General features: G+C 46.0%; 2 protein-coding genes and 1 long non-coding RNA gene across 10 annotated transcripts in view; 2 read left to right on the top strand and 1 right to left on the bottom strand.

The window, feature by feature from the left end:
* The window catches only part of HIPK1 (homeodomain interacting protein kinase 1), a 52,797-nt gene extending 37,627 nt beyond the window's left edge, over nucleotides 1-15,170 (top strand). For all 7 annotated transcript variants that reach the window (XM_084755347.1, XM_084755344.1, XM_084755348.1 and 4 more), the window contains 7 exons: nucleotides 266-400; nucleotides 2,945-3,087; nucleotides 3,394-3,576; nucleotides 4,376-4,582; nucleotides 7,360-7,601; nucleotides 9,498-9,628; nucleotides 10,476-15,170. In XM_084755347.1, coding sequence (XP_084611473.1) covers nucleotides 266-400; nucleotides 2,945-3,087; nucleotides 3,394-3,576; nucleotides 4,376-4,582; nucleotides 7,360-7,601; nucleotides 9,498-9,628; nucleotides 10,476-10,964 — 1,530 coding nt within the window. In that variant the 3' untranslated portion in view covers nucleotides 10,965-15,170. The remainder of the gene's footprint in view (nucleotides 1-265; nucleotides 401-2,944; nucleotides 3,088-3,393; nucleotides 3,577-4,375; nucleotides 4,583-7,359; nucleotides 7,602-9,497; nucleotides 9,629-10,475) is intronic.
* LOC311582348 lies at nucleotides 13,820-17,079 on the bottom strand. The gene is made up of 2 exons (XR_014774098.1): nucleotides 16,826-17,079; nucleotides 13,820-16,206 (listed from the first exon to the last, which is right to left on the bottom strand). It is a non-coding gene; the product is annotated as an uncharacterized lncRNA (long non-coding RNA).
* A 119-nt stretch (nucleotides 17,080-17,198) lies between these two features.
* On the top strand, nucleotides 17,199-19,969 carry OLFML3 (olfactomedin like 3). 2 transcript variants are annotated; one of them, XM_084755364.1, is made up of 3 exons: nucleotides 17,199-17,434; nucleotides 18,105-18,390; nucleotides 18,597-19,969. In XM_084755364.1, the coding sequence occupies exons 1-3, from the start codon at nucleotides 17,321-17,323 to the stop codon at nucleotides 19,511-19,513; spliced, it is 1,317 nt and encodes a 438-aa protein (XP_084611490.1). In that variant the 5' UTR covers nucleotides 17,199-17,320; the 3' UTR covers nucleotides 19,514-19,969. The 2 variants fall into 2 exon arrangements, with proteins under 2 accessions (XP_084611490.1, XP_084611491.1); XM_084755365.1 differs by having other exon boundaries at nucleotides 17,202-17,434; nucleotides 18,690-19,969.
* Nucleotides 19,970-21,242: the final 1,273 nt, after the last annotated feature.

Genomic DNA, 21,242 nt, shown 5'->3' with positions numbered 1-21,242 from the left:
ATAAATGTTTTATAGAATGGATGCTCTGAATCTTGTCCAAGAAAGATTCCTATACTTTTTTTTTTTCCTTGCCTGATACATTGACTTTTACCCTAGTGGGTCAAAGCCATGCACAGCTGAAAAGGAAAAGTTGTGTTTGGCATGTGTGTTTTAAGTGCCATGGAATTAGTTCATTGTCAGCAATACCTTGGGGGGAGTGAGAACCCCTGAACCCAGCTAGCCTGCCTCGGTGCTGATCTCACTCACCTGCCTGTCTACGTTTCAGGGAAGCTGTACACCACTAATGGTAGCAACTCTCCACCCTCAAGTAGCCACCATCACGCCGCAGTATGCGGTGCCCTTTACCCTGAGCTGCGCAGCCGGCCGGCCGGCGCTGGTTGAACAGACTGCTGCTGTACTGGTAATTCCCTCACTTGATTGTGTTACTAACGGAGTTTCTTTGGTTTCTTTCTTTTTTATTTTTTTTATTTTTTTCCTGTTTGTTTTTGTTCTGTTCTTCTGGTTTTCTCATTCAAAAACATAAAAACCCAAACCCTAGCTTAGTCTTCTCGGAGGGGAAGCATGTGCCATCTTGTGGCTGTGTTCTTGCTGCATCCTTAATGTCTCACTGTTTTCTCCCCAACATTTGCTGAAGCACTGTTTGACTCTGAGCATCAGTGTGGTTCTTCTCTGCCAGCCTAGTGTGGTTAACGCTCTCTGTGTAGCCTCAGGAGCACGCCAGCACTCTCACCTGTTTTCTGCCCTCTCTTACCCTTGGCTTTTGAGATGGCAGGAAATGGCCTTCCGTTTGGCCCTGCCACAGGTATCCAGGTGCCAAAGTGTGAACTCCCTATCAAGCTAGCTGCACTGCTCCCTCTTGCTATATTAATCTTCTAAAACTTTTGTGTACATAGACCTGCTTAAAATGGTATTAATGTATTACTTTATAACATTAACTTCCTCCCGTGACTGTCTGAAGAGAGTTCTTTTTGGCATTCACAATCAGTGGCATCTTTTATCTTCCACTTAAAGATGGTCTCTTCAAAATACACACTTACAAGTCACATTGATGATCAAAATTAAAGAACTTATTTGTAGGGATTTTTTTTAGAAATTATTTTACAAATAAATTGTAATACAAAGATGGAAATTTGCTGACAATTTTGCACACATAGTATTTTTGATTTTCAAAGTCCTGAGTGAAAAGTCAGTGCTCTTAGCTGTAATTGTAGGTGTGTCCAGCTTAGGCATTTTTTTTTTTTTTTTTGGAAGTGTATTTCAGGATTTGTAGCCTGCAGAGTGACTTTTGGCTGTGTTTTGTTTTGGTTTATTTGGGCGAGTTAGAATTATTTCAAATCCAGCATTTCATTATTTGAAATTTAAAATTGGGTAAGCCTCTGCACGCCTAAATTGCTGTTGAATCTTCTGGTGCTTATGTTTCACAGTGGATCTAAATCCCTTTTGTTACCTCTCAAGTATTCCTGAATGAAAACACTTACAGAAGCATACTTGGATGGAACTTGTTTGGTTCTCAGTTTAAAAGTCTTTGCCTCCTGTGGATTGTTTCTATAAGCATAAGCCCTGAGTGCTAGGGAGTCAGATCTAACTCCAGCTTGGCTGGCCCGCATTCCAACTTGCGCACTTGTAGTTTTGAGATTGGGAATGTCAGTTGACCCTTCACCCTTGCTGCTCTTCTTAAGTTTGCTCTAGCCATTTGTTAAGCTTTGCATATTTTTGTTCTTCCTCTGTCAAAACAGTTCGTCGCTTGGAACGCCAGATTTCTGCCTCACATTGGAATGTTATTTCTTGCTTTGTATTAAACTACATGCTTTGTCTTGTGCAGGTGTTGGCTTATGGAAAGACGCATGGTGTGACTTAACATCTTCTCTTATTTTCTGTTCTGTTTTGTTTTGTTTTAAATTCTGCGTATGATAGCAGACGTGTTTGCAGTTTCTCTGCTCAGAAGGCTTCTTGTTTGGAACGAGTATTTGTAACAAGTGGATCTGTTACTTGCAGAAATATTTTTAAAGCTGTTTTGATGGCCTTGCAATTTGAAATTCATGAAACAGAACCATATGTACCCTAGTTGATAATTGCACTACCAAATTCAGGTTTAAAAAGGAAACTTCTTGTTACATATTTTTTTTTCAGGCAATGTCAGTTTCTATTAGAAGTACAGAAAACATATTTTGTTATTCAATATATCGAAAGTATCATCATTGTTTCTTAAAAACTACAAGTACTCTATTTTCCTATAGCGATGCGTTTTATACTAAAATACATTTCTGCAAATGATACATAAGACAAATATGGATTGGCAACTTTTAAAAACAAATATGGAGCTTTAAAATACATTTAAAAAATTTGTTCATTGACTTAATTTTTAATTCTATCATATAGCTATAAGTAATGTTAGCGCTCTTTGGCTGGTATCAGCTTATTTACCAAAGCATTTGGTATGTGGCCATCCACCTCTGCTGCAGTTTCTACCCCTCTAATAAAGAGGACAGTTCTGCCCTATATTTCATGGGTTGGATTGAATCTGATTGGCTTTCAAATTTTAGAATCTCTATTTTTTAATCCTAAGCAAGTCCTCTTAACTCTTTCTAGGGATACATCTTACAGGCTTTTGTATTTAAAAAAAAAGATTATTTCACCAGGGTTTATTGACCCCCGGGGTTCTTTTTCTTGCTATCACAGAAACTGGGAAATTGTGGGGACCTTTGTTCATTTCTTAGTACCCTGCTGGTCAGGTGATGCAGATAGTGGGAGAGACAGCGTGCCCTTCCCTTTTCACACTCATAGTAAAGCCCTCTGTACCTTCTCTCTTTCTTTTTTAAAAATCTCTGCAAGTTAACAATCTACAAACTTTTTTTAAGATACAATTTTTTCTTTCATCTGAAAAACAAATTTAAAAAGCTAAGAATGAGTCAAGTGTGGATGTTTTCTGTGTGTTTCCTTGCAGCAAGCTTGGCCTGGAGGGACCCAACAAATTCTCCTCCCTTCAGCTTGGCAGCAGTTGCCTGGGGTAGCTCTGCACAACTCTGTCCAGCCCACTGCAGTGCTTCCAGAAGCCATGGGGAGCAGCCAGCAGCTGGCCGACTGGAGGCAAGCACCCTCTCTTTCTTTCTGGGAGATTTGTCTGAGTGGGATCTTACAGAGTAGGCGTCCTTGATATGAAGAGACTAGAAAGAAAATTACGCAAGTTTTATGTTTGAAATCCTTTGAGAAAATGCCGGTTCTGTTGTCCGGAATCATTTACTTCATTTATAAATACAGCAAGTTCTTAAAGATTTATAATCACAGTGAATGACGGCAAAACACAGCTCTGCTTAGTGTCTTAATCATGCTAATAGCCATTTGGTCCTGGATGTTAGTGGTTTGAGGAGTTCCCTCTTGTTTCTGTGTGTACAGGAACGCCCACTCTCATGGCAACCAGTACAGCACTATCATGCAGCAGCCATCTCTGCTGACTAACCACGTGACGCTGGCCACTGCTCAGCCTCTGAATGTTGGTGTTGCCCATGTTGTCAGACAGCAGCAGTCTAGTTCCCTCCCTTCAAAGAAGAATAAGCAGTCTGCTCCAGTCTCTTCCAAGTAAGTCTGTGTTCGATCCTGTGGTTAAAGCTTTGAGGGATGTTGTGCAGCATTCAGGACAGGTATTTGGGGTATAAAGCAGCAAGTGCCTGCCAAATTGAGTGTGGGCTGATCTTTTCATCCAGCAGCTATGTCCTCAATATGATTATCCTTTATCTCTGCTGTCACTTTGGATCCAGGCTAACTTTATGTTAACTTTTTATGTTTACTATTTGTGTGGTGTGAGGTGGAGTGTGTATGTGTCTGTGTGTGCTTGTGCACTGCACATGCCTTAGCAGATGTAGGTCACAGGACAATGCACAGAAATCAGTTTTGCCCTACTATATTGGTTTCTGGGATTGAACTCAGGTCATCAGGTCAGGGTGGCAAGCAGTGAGGTGTTTGGCCAGGCATGTTTTCATTTTTCTGCCTGCGCTTTGCAGAGTGAAACTTAACCTGGGAAGAGGTACATAAAAATGTAAATTCTTGGGCTGGAGAGATGGTCAGTTCCCAGCAACCACATGATGGCTCACAACCATGTATAATGAGATCTGGTGCCCTCTTCTGGCATGCAGGGGTACATGCAGACACAACATTGTATACATAATAAATAAATCTTTTTTAAAAATGCAAATTATTATCCTTGGAAACACTAGCCAGAATCATTAGTTTTTCATTAGACCTTTTATAGTTAGTGTATTATCTTAATGATTAGGTTAAAAAAACAACCAGAAAACAATTAGAAAGTCAAAGGAAGAGATGTTCAGTGTGGGAGGGTAGGGGGCAAGGACAGGTCTTAACTTGTGAACTTTCCCCGCAGATCCTCTCTTGAAGTCCTGCCTTCCCAAGTTTATTCTCTGGTTGGGAGTAGTCCTCTCCGCACCACGTCTTCTTACAATTCCCTAGTCCCTGTCCAAGACCAGCATCAGCCAATCATCATTCCAGATACTCCCAGCCCTCCTGTGAGTGTCATCACCATCCGTAGTGACACCGATGAAGAAGAGGACAACAAATACAAGCCCAATAGGTAAGCTAGGCAAACGGTTGCCAGGCACTGAGTGGCTTCGACTGTTAACATCTGTATACCCTGGGTCTTTGACTGATAGCTTTATTCAAGGACAGTTTGACTGAGAAAACAACAAACAGAAAAGGGTCGTTTGTAAGCCTAGTGTGCATAAGTCGGTGAAACACAGAAGCTCTCATAACTGAGCCGTGTCAAACTTTCTGTAATGTTATTCATCAATTCAGTTAGCTTTTCAGACACATTAGAGAACAGTTCGATATAACTACTCTGGCTTGAAAGACATGATCAACAGAACAAGCCATGACAGGTGTGTCCAATGAACAGTTGGTTGGCATCAACAGATAGATTACTTGGCACTCATATAATATCTTATTCTGGGAAGGATTTCTTGGGAGAGTTAGGACTCTTTCCCTTTTATGATTTAAAAACTGAAGAGCTCTAATATCAGTTTATTTCCTTTTACCCTAGCATTTTTGCCAAGTGTATTAGTTGTTTTTCTGTGGCTGTGATAGAACACCTTGACAAAAAGCAACTCAGGTGAAACGGTACATTTTGGCGTGGGGTTTCAGAGAGGATAAATATAGTCAATCAATTATGGTGGGGAAGGCACCTGCCCCTGACCGCAAGCTGGCCGGCCACATTTGATTCACATGGAGGAAGCAGAAGGGGGTGGGGAGAGGGGAGAGGAGAGGGCACAGGAAGTGAGGCCAGGCTGTAAACTCTCAGAGCCAGCTCCAGTGGTTTGCTTTCTCTGGCTAAGCCCCACCTCCTCCAGGTTCCATAACATTCCCAGACATTGCCACCAACCTGTGACGAGGTGAGCTCTTGCAGGGCACTTCCATCGCGCCCTTAGATAGGCGGTTTACGGAGAGGGACTGTGAGAAGGGCCTCTTAGCACAAGTGCCTGATGCCTTGCTTGATCTGTGTTTTGTTCTTCATTGAGCTTGTTGTGTTTGGTATGGCCTTTTACCCATGAAGATAAGACAGACTCACGTGTGAAAGTGAGCTAAGAGACTTAACAGAATTGCAACTAGGCGAGCTTTAAAGATGAATTATTTCCAGGTGTGGTGGCACATGCTTTTAATCCCAACACTCAGGAGGCAGAGGCCAGCAAATCTATGAGTTTGAAGCCAGCTTGGTCTTAGACTAGCCAAGGTCTACACAGTGAGACCCTGTTGTTTTGTTTTTGCTTTTTGTTTTCTTAAATCTAGGCCTGGAGAGATGACTCAGAGGTTAAGAGCACTCACTGGCTGTTCTTCCAAAGGTTCTGAATTCAATTCCAAACAACCACATGGTGGCTCACAATCATCTATAATGAGAGCTGGTGCCCTCTTCTGGCGTGCAGGCAGAACACAGAACACTGTGTACATAATAAATCTTTTTAAAAAAAAAATCTATGCATCTGGATGTGGGCACATGCCTGTAATCCCAGCACTCAGGAGGCAGAGGCAGGCAGATCGCTGTGAGTTTGAGGCCAGCCTGGTCTACAAAGCAAGTCCAGGACAGCCAAGGCTACACAGAGAAACCCTGTCTCGAAAAAGAAAAAGATCTATGAATAAACAGATAAATAAATAAGATAAAGATTTATTATTTATGCTGATGTGCCGATGGGTTCGGGTGCCTTTGGAGGCTGGAGGAGGGCATGGGATCCAGTAAAGCTGGAGGTACAGTGGGTTTGAGCTGCCTGACGTGGAAGCTGGACCTGAGCGCTGGACCTCTGGAAGAGCAAGGAGCACTCTTCGTGAGCAGGCTCTCCCGCTAAGTGAGGTTTGAGTGAACTTAGAGAAACAAAGTTACGGAACATTTCAGGCCTTTTAATTTGAAAGGACTATTTGAAAGCTTGTGAACTTGCAAGTCAGGGTTTGAAAGTGCTCATTGAACTGATTCAGGGAAGAGAAAATTAAACCTTTTGGTGAGAGAAAATGACAGAGTAATAGCAAGGTATTATGTATATATGAGGTATAGCCAGTATAATTTCTTTGACTGAATCAGTCCTATTAAAAAATAAGGGAAGCCAGGCATGGTAGGGCACTCCTTTAATCCCAGCACTCAGGGAGGCAGAGGCAGGTGGATCACTGTGAGTTTGAGGCCAGCCTGGTCTACAAATTGAGTCCAGGACAACCAAGGCTACATAGAGAAACCTTTTTTCAAAGGGTGGGGATCGGAGGAAGGGTAGCTGAAAACGGTAAAGTGAGAGTCATGAAGGAATGTGTTTTTCAGAGCTGCCATGAAGCTGGGTATGGCAGTGCAGCACACACCTATATGCCGGTATTTGGGAGGCAGAGGCGGGAGGATTTTGAGTGTAAGGGTATCCTGGGCTACATAGACCCTGCCTCAAACAAACAAAAAACAAAACCTGTATGAGAAGTTTGATTAAAGATAGTCATGAACATTTTAGTCTAAGGAAATGATAAAGGAGAAAAAGCAGCTCTTGAAGAATATTACTGAAAGAACTGTGAGAATAGCTAAGAAGCAATGTGGAATAATTGTAGACTCCATCATTATTTTGTCCTGGGTCTGAGTGCTGTCCTTACCTGGTATAAATTCCTTGACTATGTTTTAATGTCCTTACCTACAAAATGGGGGTGATAGTGCCTAACGTGCAGGGTTGAAAAGATTCCCTCACTTGTATAGTGTGAAAACAGTGCTGATGCAGAGTAAATACTTCTTAGCCATTTGCTGCTGAGGTTACTGCCCTCATTTAGGAGTGAGCCACAGAGCATGTAAGACACATTGCTTAGAAGGACAGTTCACAGTTTTCTCTGTTTCCTTCTCCTCAGCTCGGGCCTGAAGGCAAGGTCTAATGTCATCAGTTATGTGACTGTGAATGACTCTCCAGACTCAGACTCTTCCCTGAGCAGCCCGTATTCCACTGACGCTCTGAGTGCTCTCCGGGGCAACGGTGGGGCACTTCTGGAGGGACCTGGCAGAACTGCGGCCGAGGGCACTGGCACCCGTACCATCATTGTGCCTCCATTGAAAACACAGCTTGGCGACTGCACTGTAGCAACACAGGCCTCAGGTGAGTAGGATCTTTGACACTGGAGTTGAGTTTTCCTTGGATGTGTGTAAGTTTAATATTTGGTGAAGACTGAGCATGGATATTCTTTTGGAGGGAGGCAGTTCTACAACTTTGATATTCAGTAGGTTAGTTCTCATCCACTGACTGTAGATGTTTGAATGTGGTAACAGGCACATTGTGTAGAGCTTGTTTGAATCCTCATCTTCATTACGTTTTCTGGATAAACGTTCTCTGGTGCAGTGTGGAACATCCCTTATTTCTTCGGCCCAGACGGCTCTGTTGACCCTGGTTTTATTGAACCTCGCGCATATCTGTAGTCCCCATCTCCTTCATGGCCCACTCCACGGATGCACTCAGCACTGTTGATGGTGCATTGATAGCAGAATGGCCCTTCTGGGGGAATCATTCTGTCAGACCCATGTTGGAAAAAAAACAGATATTCTTATATAATGCTTCATTCAGAAATCAATTCCCTGTAATAGGAGATTTTGTTTGATCAGCTTGTCTTCCTACATTTGTTTGGATTAATTTGAAAATGAGGTTGTGTTTGGTGTCAGCATAGTGTTTTCGATATAGTCACCTCTGGTGGGGAAAGTTAGTTGATAAGCCATATCTTAAATAGCAGGAAGACTCTAGTAAGCAGTTTGGCTTGCCACAGGTGCTTGCTTTGATTATGCAGGATCGGAAAGGACTTAGTAATATTAGAGGTGGCTGTGAGCTGGAGATGGCGTAGTGGTGTTCTTGCAGAAGACCTGCGTTTGGTTCCTGTTACCCACATCAGGCAGCATACCACTTACTGGCTTTAACATGCCCTTTAGTCTTTCAGTCATAGCAGTGATGCATTGTTAGTTTTACTTTTACCTGATTTCCTCCACCCATCTTGCTATTGGATACTGAGCTTGGGTCTTCAATTTAGTTGTTGCGTCAGTTGTGTAGTACTAGCACGTAGGCAAGTCCCGCAGAAACAAGTTCATGACAGAAGTTAACTTTTACTTACGACTTCTTGCTGCAAGTGTCCTTGGTTTCTAGGCTTGCGTGGCGTTAAGGACTATAACCTTAGAATTCTTAGCATCCTGTCAGAAGTTTGGAGGGACAGACCTTTCTTCTCCTCAGGTCCAGGACAGGCAGTCTTGTTGGGCAGCTGTTTCCCTTTGCAACCTGATTGCAAAGGAAGAGAGGAGTGGCTTTGGTGTTAGAGTGGCCATCTGTGTTTTACATAGTGTTTTATTAGGGTCATGCTACTTACTGCTTATAGACCGTAAAAGGGTGATCTAGTTTAAGGTCATTTGTGTTAAGTCAGTGTGCTGCTCCTCCATAGTGACAGTCAGCTGCCTTGAAGACAAAGTAGAACCTCCTGATGCCAGGTTTCTGAATATAATTATTAGGACTTATGCCTTAATAATATTAATCCTTAATAATATAGTCCACATTCCAGTTTTCCTACTGGGAACATAGAAGGAAGGCAGCGTTTGTATTTTACTGTCCTTCAATAGAATATGAAGACAGTACATATCCCAAAGGATAGAATTTTGCCTTCGTTTTAGACCCTTTGAACCTTCAAATAGTCTAAGAGTTACCAAGATACTCTCTCAGCTTCTCATTGTCACAGTTCCATCCTATGTAAAACTACAGGCTCCTCGGGAGTATCGAGTGTGTCTTCTGTGTGCTAGTGTTTCCTTATGTGTGCTAAGAGATCAGATAACCTAGGTAACTATTTAAAGATCTTTGTGGCAAAACAGAAAGGAAACTGACAGTACAGTTTCCGTTGCTCTGGTACAGACTAATTGAGGAAGTCAGGTATACTGAGACCTAGCTCTTGCAAACTACAGACAAATGTGGACTTGACTTCTGTGATACTGTGCTTGGTCAGTGATGCTAACCCTCTACCCTTTTTAGGTCTCCTTAGCAGTAAGACCAAGCCAGTGGCCTCGGTGAGTGGGCAGTCATCTGGGTGCTGTATCACCCCCACAGGGTACCGAGCTCCACGCGGGGGAACCAGCGCGGTGCAGCCACTCAACCTTAGCCAGGTAAGCGCTAGGGGCTGCTACCTTCTGTTTGAGTTCTCCCCTGTTACTCTTTGGAGAACCCTGCTTCTGGCTGGACTGCTGAATAAAGCCAAGTGAAGCTCTTTTTGTGTGGAACATCTGGTGTTCTGTGGCCTGCGTCGTACCTGCATGTGCTCCGTCTGTGTCGTCACTTAGCCTGTGCGTGTGTCTGGGATGCACCGCCCACCTTACATGCTTTGGAGCCGGGCCTTCCTCCTTACCCTCAGGCCATAAGGAACTTGAGTCAAGGTGGAGAAAGCCACTTACATCAGCTGGCTTTAATTCTGTTCCTAGAGTATGGGACATCTCCTGCCTTGCCATGTGACCCTCTGATGGGATAGTGAGGGGTTCTCTGTTCATTTATGCTCCCCCTTTTCTCAGCGAAAACTCTGCTGCTCATACGCTCTCTGTGAGAAGTGAGTAGCAGATTGAAGGCAGTTGAGTCAGTCCATGTGCTTGAGGTTCCACACACGAGGAGGGCTGTGGGGCTTGGAGGAGAGCAAAAGAAAAAAGAAAGAAAGGTTAGTTAAAGAAGGACCACTGATTCCAGGCCAGGGGGAGTTAAGTTACTAACATGCACGTGTTGATACCCCTTAGGAACTCAAGATTCTCCACTTCCTCTCTCATACCGTTGCTTTCTCGAGCAGTTAGGGTCTGTTCTTCCAAGAGGCCTAGGCATAGTTGGCTCGCCTCTGACAGCTTCCATTGCCAGTCTGGGAGATTCTGTGCCGAGGCAGTCCCGAAACGGTACAGGTCAGAACCTCAAGGCCTTTAGTGCTATGAGCCAGAATGACCTCAAGATTCCTCATTCCCTTCTTCCTCCTTCCAGAACCAGCAGTCATCGTCAGCTCCAACCTCGCAGGAAAGAAGCAGCAACCCTGCTCCCCGCAGACAGCAGGCATTTGTGGCCCCGCTCTCCCAAGCCCCCTACGCCTTCCAGCATGGCAGCCCACTGCACTCGACGGGGCACCCACACTTGGCCCCAGCCCCTGCTCACCTACCAAGCCAGCCTCACCTGTATACGTACGCTGCCCCCACTTCTGCTGCTGCACTGGGTTCCACCAGTTCCATTGCTCATCTCTTCTCCCCCCAGGGTTCCTCAAGGCATGCTACAGCTTATACCACCCACCCCAGCACTCTGGTGCACCAGGTTCCTGTCAGTGTTGGGCCTAGCCTCCTCACTTCTGCCAGTGTGGCCCCTGCTCAGTACCAACACCAGTTTGCCACTCAGTCGTACATAGGGTCTTCCCGAGGCTCAGCAATTTACACTGGATACCCACTGAGTCCTACCAAGATCAGTCAGTATTCTTACTTGTAGTTGATGAGGTCGAGGGAGGCCTCATGGCTGCCGGCTACTGGCCTGAGTTCTTCATGGGCCCTGGCGAGCGCCTCCATTGTCTTCTCTTGAAAGTTCCTAGCCAGCAAGCTCGTTCTGCAGGGCCCACTGGAGCAGAAGGCTTTTCTCTGGGGACTGGCTCTCAGTGCTGACTGCATTGTTGTAGTCTCCCAAGTCTGCCCTGTTTTTTAATTCTTTGTTCTTGTGACAGCAGTTTTGGACTTTGGAAGAGCTCAGAAGCCCATCTTCTGCAGTTACCAAGGAAGAAAGAGCATTCTGAAGTTACCCTCTGACATACATTTTGTCTCTTTGACTTGATTTCTATAAATACTTTTAAAAACAAGTGAAGTCCTTGTTAACGAGGAAAAATGCTGATAAAGGATTTGAATCTTGTAACAGATGAGAAAAGTCATTACTTTTTGTTTGTTTAAAAACCAAGACTTTCTTGCCTTTTATTTTAAAAGCAGCTTGTGCAAGGCTGTACTTTCCTATTAGGCATTTCTCCTCAAAAGTTGATCTTTGCTTATAGCACATTGAAACTTAAGAGTGATTTAGTTATTTTTTCATGCTGTATTATCCTCATTACTACTTTTTGGCAAACTGGCTAAGTACTGAAATTTTGCAGTTGTTTCTGTGCTCGTTACAAGAGTGGCGTTAGAAAGGCAGCCCAGCACCTGCTGGTCACTCAGTGTGAGAGGATCTATGCCCAGCAGAGTTCTTTTTAAATGAAGCACCGTGAATGCTTTCTTTGGTCATTTCTTTTAAAGTCCTCCTTCGCTCTGGTTCAAGTTAAATCCTCCTACCAGAAAAGCCAGTGCGATGGTACGCGTATGGTGGTGGGATTCTGCACTATTGTGCAGAATCTCTCTAGGATGAGCCACTGGCACCGATGAGCGCTGACTGCGATTTCTGTGAATTTCCAATAATAACGCCTCTGTGTTTTCCTCATCTCCACCTTCTGTTCCATGTGACTTATTTGAGGGGAAAGCTAAAGAAACTAAGACCAGATAAGTTATGTGTAGCTTTTATACTTTAAAGTAGCTTCCTTTGTATGCCAACAGCAAATTGAATGCTCTTTTACTAAGACTTATATAATAAGTGCATGTAGGAACTGCAGAAAATATTTTAAAAGTTTATTACTGAATTTAAAAATATTTTAGAAGTTTTGTAATGGTGGTGTTTTAATATTTTGCATAATTAAATATGTACATATTGATTAGAAAAATATAACCATTTTTCCTCTAACCCAAAATGTTATTTGTAATCAAATGTGTAGTGATTACACTTGAATTGTGTATTTAGTGTGTATCTGATCCTCCAGTGTTACCCCGGAGATGCATTATGTCTCCATTGTATTTAAACCAAAATGAACTGAAACTTGTTGGAATGTATGTGAACTAATTGCAATTATATTAGAGCATATTACTGTAGTGCTGAGTGAGCAGGGGCATTGCCTGCGAGGAGAGGAGACCCTTGGGATTGTTTTGCACAGGTGTGTCTGGTGAGGAGTTGTTCAGTGTGTGTCTTTTCCTCCCCCCTCTCCTCTTCCCTTATTGTAGTGCCTTATATGATAATGTAGTGGTTAATAGAGTTTACAGTGAGCTTGCCTTAGGATGGACCAGCAAGCCCCAGTGGACCCCAGGGCGGTCACTGGGATTTAACAGAGCAGGTTTAGTAGCTGTGTTGTGTAAATGCATTGCTCTCAGTCTCCCTGCCGACAGTGAAAAATCAAACAGCAGCTTTCCGTCTTGACTGCCACCACCGTCCTGTCCCATTTTGGATCCTTAGCTCGGTTCTCACAGGAGCATTCCCATATGTGGCTCTTACGCTGTGCCTTGCGACCTGTCCAGGAAGCAGGGAGAGCTGGGAAGCCAGTGCTAAATATGCATATTTGAAAGTGTGTGCAATCACTTAGGATGGGATTTCCTTTTTCTCTTTTCCACGTGACAGTTCCTGCACATAGCTGACATTACTAGTAAACTATTTGCTTGTTTTTTTTTAAAAGCATGTAACAGATGTGTTTATACCAAAGAGCCTGTTGTATTGCTTAACATGTCCCCACACCATGAGGAGGGTTTGTAGAACTATTGGTGACAGGAAGCTCACAGAAAGGTTTCCTAAGCAGTGAGGAATATTACAAAGAAACCAAAGCCTCTTGAATCACCAGGGTTTTGAGGTGGCTTTGTATATGTCCTTGGGACCCTTCAAGCTGTGAAATTGTCCTAGTATTCAACTCCTCCATGGACTTGGGTCAAGGTGTGAAGGTACTAAGGATGGGGACATTCCTGCCCATGAAGGATTTCCAGGGAGAAGGTTACCTCTAAGCCACAGATGTGGTCCACCTGAACTGACGATTACATTAGAGTGGTAATTCTAGGATTGGTTCTCTATCGAGATGGTGTCGGGGAGGTGCAGGATGGAGATGGGAGATTTCATGGAGCCTGCTCAGCAAAGCGCTGGACCAGGCGGAACACCGAGGAGCTGTCAACGAATTTGGAGTTTCTTCATCATGGGAGTGAGGGTTTCCAGGGTGGGTGGGGCAGGAGTCAGTAGAGCCTGCCAGGAACATGGTGTGTGTACTCTGCCTTTTCTTTACTCATTATACTAAGCTGTGTGCTCAGCAGTCTGTTGGTTGAGATAACCACGCATTTGTGTAGTTTGTCACTAGTGGTACACAGTTTAAATCAGTGTGTGTGTTTGTGATCTTTGTGTCTCCTTTTCCCCCTAAGCATTCTGGCTTTCTTGTCTAAAAAGAGTTCTAGTTTCTATTTGGAACATTTTTGTACCTTATCTTTTCTCTCAAGGGACAAGATTTGTTGTTGTTGTTGTTGTTGTAGTTGTTGTTTTTAGGAATGATATGCAGGGAAAATAAAACAAAGCAACCCTCACCCTGCCCCCCTCATCCGCTAAGCAGTTATTGAAGATGGGAGCCTTAAACCATGAGGGAAGGGGGGTGCCCACATGTCTGGCTAGCAGTGTGGCTTCACAGACTTGAGGCTGTCAGTCTCCAGATGGGCATTACAGGTTTTCCAAGATAACCCACTGTGTGTGCTGAGTGTGCGTGTGCCAGGCATGCTTTACATTCATCCTGTCCTGGGCTTGTCATTGGCGCTCCGCCCTGGCGGCACGGAGGGAAACCCCGTGATTCAGTGAGCCGCTGCCCTGGGTCAGCGTTGCCTGACCTTGGAGCAGCTTAAGGCTTTGAATCCTCTCTTAGAACTTGCATTTCCAGCTTCTTCCTTTCCAGGCAAGAGAGGAAGTGGAAAGGGTTGCATGCATAGAGCCACCGAGGCACGCCAGGATGTGTAGTCTTTCCAGAGTTCCCAGTCACACCTAGGTGATGCTTACCCTCATCCTGTTCAGCTAAAATGCCAGCCCCAGGAATGAGAACCCCACTTCAAACAATTCTGGTCATTCAGAGCTGCTTTTGTGGTTGCTCACCCATCATCCTCCACTAGAGGGGCTTAGCTTGACTGCCCTCAGCCAGGCCAGCACAGTAATGTGTGTTTTATTCTGCATGATTATGCAGAAATCTACTAGTTGAGATGGTTTGTTTTAGGATAGGAAATGAAATTGCCTCTCAGTGACAGGAATGGCCAAGCCTGCTTTGTAATTTGACTTTTTTTTTTTTAAACTGATGGATGGTGCAGCATGTCTCCATGTCTCCATGGTTGTTTGTTGCTAAACTTTATATAATGTGTGGTTTCAATTCAGCTTGAAAAATAATCTCACTATATGTAGCAGTACATTATATGTACATTATATGTAATGTTAGTATTTCTGCTTCAGATCCTTGATACTGCAATGGGATTCCTACTTTATTAAATGTGTTTGATATGCTAGTTATTGTGTGTGATTTAAACTTTTTTTTTTCTTTTTCCCTTCTCTGGTTGTGTGCTTCCTTTTACAACAAGCTTCTAGAAACAGGTAGTTCTGAGAATTACTAAGCTATGTTTGTAATGCAGGTGTACTTAGGGAGTATGTAAAATAATCATTTTAACAAAAGAAATAGCTATTTAAAATTTAATACTAACTATGGGAAAAGGGTCCATTGTGTAAAACATAGTTTATCTTTGGATTCAATGTTTGTCTTTGGTTTTACAAAGTAGCTTGTATTTTCAGTATTTTCTACATAATATGGTAAAAAGTAGAGCAATTGCAATGCATCAATAAAATGGGTAAATTTTCTGACTGTGACTGTTTTTAATTCTGTGTTAGTGCATAAAGGGGATCAATAAATGGCATCTTTGGCATTATTAAACATTATGTGAACACGAGAAGAACACGTACATTAGAACATCTTTGTACAAGTCTCTATAATGGAAATGAATAGTTTTGTAGGAAGTATTTCCCAAGAATAAAGTGTCTCCAGGGCTCTGGGCTCCTGACTGTTGACCTTTTGAAAAGGCCGATGGCTTTGTTGTTGTTTTGGTTTGTTTTTTCATTTGACAGAGTTTATCTGTGTAACCTTGGCTGTCCTAGACTCACTTTATAAACCAGGCTGGCCTGGAACTCCATGCGATCCGCCTGCCTCTGCCTCCCAAGTGCTGAGATTACAGGCGTGCACCACCACGACTGGCTGGCAGATGGCTTTTGAGATAAGCTAATTCACTTTGTCTCCCAGCATATGACACCAAACATTTAAAGCAGCGCAGTGAAAATGAGAGTTACGGAAAGATATTTTTGTTTCCCTCCTTTGGCCCTTGAGAGATGGCTCAGTGATAAAGCACTTGCTCTTATGGAGGGTCTGGGCTCCATTTCCAGCACCCACACCAGACCCTTCACAATTGATTATAACACCAGCTGCAGGGGTTCTGGCCTATGTGGCCACATGCAAGCCACACATATCTTTAAAAACAAGGAGAACTTCTCATCAAATTTCCCTTGATTCCAAAGTGAAAATTTTCTCCTGGAAAGAAAGGAATTTGTTTATATTAATCACTGTGGGTCCTTGAGTAAATGAGATTTATTTGCCTTCCTTTGCTGTATGTTCCTGCCTAATTCGACAGTTGCCAGCTACTTTACCTTGGGCTCCTGAGCTTTAGCTGGGTAGAAATGAGAAACACGGGCTGGACAGAAGGCTTAGCAGTCAAGAGTGTGTAGTGCTCTTGCAGAGGACAGGAGTTCAGGTCTCAGCAACTAGTCAGGCCAGTCACATCCTCCTGTAACTCATCTCTGATGCCCTCTTTTGGTCTCTGCAGGTACCTGTGTCACATGCACAAAACTACATACAGACACACAAAAGTATACATAACTAAATAATACAACTTCAAATAAATGAGAAATACTTAGAAATACCCTACTGCACCCTAACCAAGAGAAATGATTAATAATCCCTCCCTCCCCCCAGTAATAGGGTCAGGATATACTTGTTTTGGCTTAGAATACTTTGAACACACTTTTCAGGCTTCTCCCCTAAATCCATGCATGTAAATTAGCATGCCCCTGCTGCACCCTCCAATCTTGGCAAGGAAATACCCAGAAAGTCATGTCAGATAGCTCTCAGGTCCTAAATTACTAATTCAGCTAGTGTTAAAAACAACAAAACCCCCACCACGTTTTAACAACCTCAGTGTTTGTTCTTGATTTATATCTGCCATATTCCTTTCCTTGGGCTAAATTAGAGATTCGGTACTCCATAGGGAACCCTGTATTTTAAAGAAAAACCTACAAATTCAACCCATTTGGCTTGCTTGGGTAGAGATTTTCCAACACGGGTTGAAGTCCTAGCCTGATTTCTTTATTTGACACGTGAGATGGACCCAGGTGCTCAGCACAAGGTGGCGCCAATGAGCTTATAGAATTTTGACTTCACTTTGCCCCCAACCCCCATCCCCTCAAACCTCATCTCCTGTGCTTCTGGCTTCACTGAACAAGGCAGAAAATCCATTCTGTTATTGCTGGAGAAGGGGCCGGTTAATGAAGGGTGTCGGTTTCTTGCTAAGTCAGCACTGGGAGCCCTCTCCTAAAATGGAGTTTGCAGAGTTTTCCCGGGGTCTCAGCCTTCTGCAGCTTGCTCCTTTCCCCTCGTGTGACTGCCCAGGAGGCCTCTGCCTTCAGATTACCATCTCATCTCCTTCCTGAGGAGCTCACAAATCCAAGCTGCTGGTGGTTAAGGCTTCTGGCGATCGTGCAAAGGGGCCATCTGTGTTTGATCAGTCCAGGCGGGAAGGAGGGGGGTTGGGGTTGCAAAGAGACTAAAAGCATTCCAGAGTAGTGAGAGAGGTCCAAGAGATGAGAAAGGAGGAGGTGCCTCCCCCTTCCCGCCTCCAGCGCTGACCGGCTGGAGAGAAAGAGGCCGATTGCACACTCCTACTCCGGCCCCACTTAAGGCTGCCATGGGGCCCAAAGCCACTCTGCTCCTCTTCTTCCTTTTGTCATGGACGGGACCCCTTCAGGGACAGCAGCACCACCTTGTGGAGTACATGGAACGCCGACTTGCTGCCTTAGAGGTGAGGGATTCCTTTCTCTTCCAGCCTAGCCCGGGGTGATTTCCACATCTATCGGTGCAACTGGTTGTCCGGGCTCTGGGAGCGACAAGACCAGGCTGTGTACGAAGTCCAGAGAAGTACACGGCTTAATGACGAGGAGCCTCCTAATTATGGACTCTTTATTTCCCCAACATAAAACAACTGCACAGCAAATAAACCCAATACTTTCCCCTGGGGATTAGATGGAATGAGGGGACAGAGTCGGGTGGTAGCTCAGAACTAGCTGGCTATCCTGTTGAAGTCTCCCAGGCATCTGCCTGCAACTTCCTGCCCATCTCTCCACCGCACCCCACCTCTGTCTCCGTCCCCGTCCCCTTTTTAAACTTTGAATTCTGTAGCATTCTAATTTCCTGGCAGCTCAGGTCCCTGAGAGCGCAGGCTGAAGGACTCTTATTCGGGTGAATTAAATCATGTTCCTGGGATGGGATGCCACCACTGACAACCAGTCTCCTTTGCTGTGGGAGCTGCGGGGTGTGGAGTGGGGGTGGGGCTGGTGCTGTTGGAGCAAAGCTGAGTTTGCCCTCTTGCCCGGTCTTGACTCCCTGTCTGGGCCTCTTCTTTGCCTGGGAGTTTTAACCCTGCAGCCCGTGCTCCCCCTCCACCCCGGCCCCACCCCGCCCGATCCCTTCAGGAAAGGCTGGCCCAGTGCCAGGACCAGAGTAGTCGGCACGCTGCTGAGCTGCGGGACTTCAAGAACAAGATGCTGCCTCTGCTGGAGGTGGCAGAGAAAGAGCGGGAAGCGCTCAGAACTGAGGCGGACACCATCTCAGGGCGAGTGGACCGTCTGGAACGGGAAGTGGACTATCTGGAGACCCAGAACCCGGCATTGCCCTGCGTGGAGCTGGAGGAGACGGTGACTGGAGGCCCTGGGGCCAAAGGCAAGGGCCGGAGAAATGAGAAGTACAACATTGTGACAGGTGAGTGACCTCAAAGAGACCCGAACAATCTCACATCTCCCCTTTCTGCCTCTCTTCTCCTTGTCCAAAGCCACCGTGCCTCTGGGTTTCAGAATACCTTGTGAGGAAATTCCTAACGACAAGTCCATTAAGAGTTTCTCACGGCGCATGTCTTATTGGTACCCGCCCTCCCCTCCCCCTCCCCCACCCCCTACCCCCATCTCCAGGAGCGGACATACGCACAGGAAATGCTTCCCTGTTGTCCAGATGGCTCCCCCTGGACTCTATTGTCCTTTTCCCGTGCTTTTCTTTCCCCCCAGACTGTAGCTACACCATCTCTCAGGTGAGGTCAATGAAAATCCTGAAGCGCTTTGGAAGCCCGGCGGGTCTATGGACCAAGGACCCACTGGGATCAGCAGAAAAGATCTACGTGTTAGACGGCACACTGAATGACACGGCTTTCGTCTTCCCAAGGCTGCGTGACTTCACCCTTGCTATGGCCGCCCGGAAAGCTTCCCGAATTCGGGTGCCCTTCCCCTGGGTAGGCACAGGGCAGCTGGTATATGGCGGCTTCCTTTATTACGCTCGGAGGCCTCCCGGAGGACCCGGAGGGGGTGGTGGTGACTCGGAGACTACTCTGCAGCTGATCAAATTTCACTTGGCCAACCGAACAGTGGTGGACAGCTCAGTGTTCCCTGCAGAGCGCTTGATACCCCCCTACGGGCTGACGGTAGACACATATATCGACCTGGCAGCTGATGAGGAGGGCCTTTGGGCTGTCTATGCCACTCGGGAAGATGACAGGCACTTGTGTCTGGCCAAGCTCGACCCGCAGACGCTTGACACAGAGCAACAGTGGGACACGCCATGTCCCAGGGAGAACGCAGAGGCTGCCTTCGTCATCTGCGGGACCCTGTATGTGGTCTATAACACCCGTCCTGCCAGTCGGGCCCGCATTCAGTGCTCTTTTGATGCCAGCGGCACTCTCACCCCTGAACGGGCAGCGCTCTCTTATTTTCCACGCCGATATGGTGCCCATGCCAGCCTTCGCTATAACCCCCGTGAGCGCCAGCTGTATGCCTGGGATGACGGCTACCAGATTGTCTACAAGCTGGAGATGAGGAAGAAAGAGGAGGAAGTTTAAGCAGCTAGCCTTGTGCGTTGCTTCTCTTATCCCCAGACATTTATATTCCTTTCAGATCCCTGCTGTTAGTTCTTCAAAATGAAAGCCCGTGGTGCCTCATACACACGATTCTTTAAACGACAACCAAATTCTCACAACCACTCCGTTTTATGCAGAACTCCAGACCTTTGAGTAACCTTTTGGAACTAAACAGCAAACACCCTAAATCTTCACTCCTGCCCTCTCTTGCCCTGTACCCACAAATTTTAGTTCCAAATTCCGAGCCCTGACCTCGGGATAGGGTCAACCCCGGAGGGCAGGCAGCAGTACACTTGCCCTCAGCATAACCCAAGGGAGAGGAAAAACTCAGAGATGACAACTCTGCCTTCCCTCACCCATGCCTCCCACGTGGAGGAGGACGGGGCTCTCCCCACATTAGTTTGTACGGCAACGTTTTGCATTAAAAGGAAAACCCTTCGTTCTTCTCCTTGTGTTTTTGCGGTAACCCTCCGGACCAGAGTTCTCATGGCCCTGTATTCTTCCTCCTGCCCCCAGTCTCTACTCCTCAGCCACGTTAGGGCTTGGCCGGGCTCCTTTAGCTCCCTCGGGAACTTCTCTGGTTACACATTTTACTGGGGGGCACTTTGGGAGGTTGGACAGAGGGCCTCCCGCTCTGTGCCCGCTGTGCTCACAACAGCCACAGAGAACCACCAATGGCGTTCAGCCCCTGGGAGCACAGAGGCAGCGCTTCCCGTTCCAGCTCTTGATGGGTTTTGAACCAGAAAGTGGATCTTCCCGGCTTTGAAGTCTAGTGTAGGAAGCAACGTGCAGTATACATGTGTGCCTAGTCTGACCTCTGAAATGGAGTCTGTCCCCAGCCCATGTCCCCAACTCCCTCCAGCACCGGCTCTTCCCCGGGTCTGGGTTGCACAATCGTTGGTCTGAACCGTGAACCGCTGTGATTTTCCTGCTGCCATAGCGTCTGCGGTTTGGGCAGGGAGGAGGGGCAGTGACCATCCCTGATGTTGGTCTCACCACTTCGCCAACACAGCCCCACTTCCCTTCTCTCCACCCTCAGCTGCCCACCTCCTCCTACCCCAGTCCAGGAAGCTGAGTGAAATCTGCCCTGGAGTCCCCGGAAACTTAACTCCTGCTGGTCTAATACCCTAACCTCGCGCACCAGATCGCACCGGAGGGCAGGGGAAAAAAAAAAAACCTGGAGGAGCGCCAGACTTTGGACTCCAATCTCTGGGGATCTGCTGGTCTCTGCGTGATGTCCCTTCCCGGGCCTCATCCGCATGTTCAACTCACAGGCGTAAGGCCTGCTGATGGACAGAAACCCTGGCTTCTGTGGGGGAGTTTATCTCAGGCAGTCCTCTGGATTATTTACTCAGGGAGAAAAGGGGACAGGAACATAGCTTTCTCTCCAAAGTACAGCCCTCCTTCCACCCGAGGATGGGGTGGATCAGTCAGACCACCCCCCCCCCCATGCTCCTTTTGTCTTTCTGTTTTTCTCTCCGCAGGCAGAGCTGCTCCTGACGTAGGTTGGTGAGGAAGAGGAAAAGAAAGGCAGCAAAAGCACCTCACAAAGGCGCTATTGTGGGGAGCCTGAGGCGGGTGGGGGCTCTCTCCCATTCAATTCTCTCCTAATGTGGGGCTGGCAACAGTAATCACCGCCTGTCAGCCCATAGAGGGGTCTGCCCACGGAACATCTGGCTGCAATGCAGGGCATATAGGAGGTGCGGAGGAG

This window comes from Acomys minous (genome assembly GCF_964271855.1).
Source record: "Acomys minous genome assembly, chromosome: 14".
NCBI classification, from domain to species: Eukaryota; Metazoa; Chordata; class Mammalia; order Rodentia; family Muridae; genus Acomys; species Acomys minous.
This window is presented reverse-complemented; position numbering and strand designations above follow the sequence as displayed.

Excerpts from the sequence above, each read along its gene's own strand:
- OLFML3 (XM_084755364.1), top strand. The coding sequence starts at position 17,321 with ATGGGGCCCAAAGCCACTCTGCTCCTCTTCTTCCTTTTGTCATGGACG. Across the intron at positions 17,435-18,104 it reads GCCGACTTGCTGCCTTAGAG|GAAAGGCTGGCCCAGTGCCA; the intron begins GTGAGGGATTCC and ends CGATCCCTTCAG. Across the intron at positions 18,391-18,596 it reads GAAGTACAACATTGTGACAG|GAGCGGACATACGCACAGGA; the intron begins GTGAGTGACCTC and ends CCCCATCTCCAG.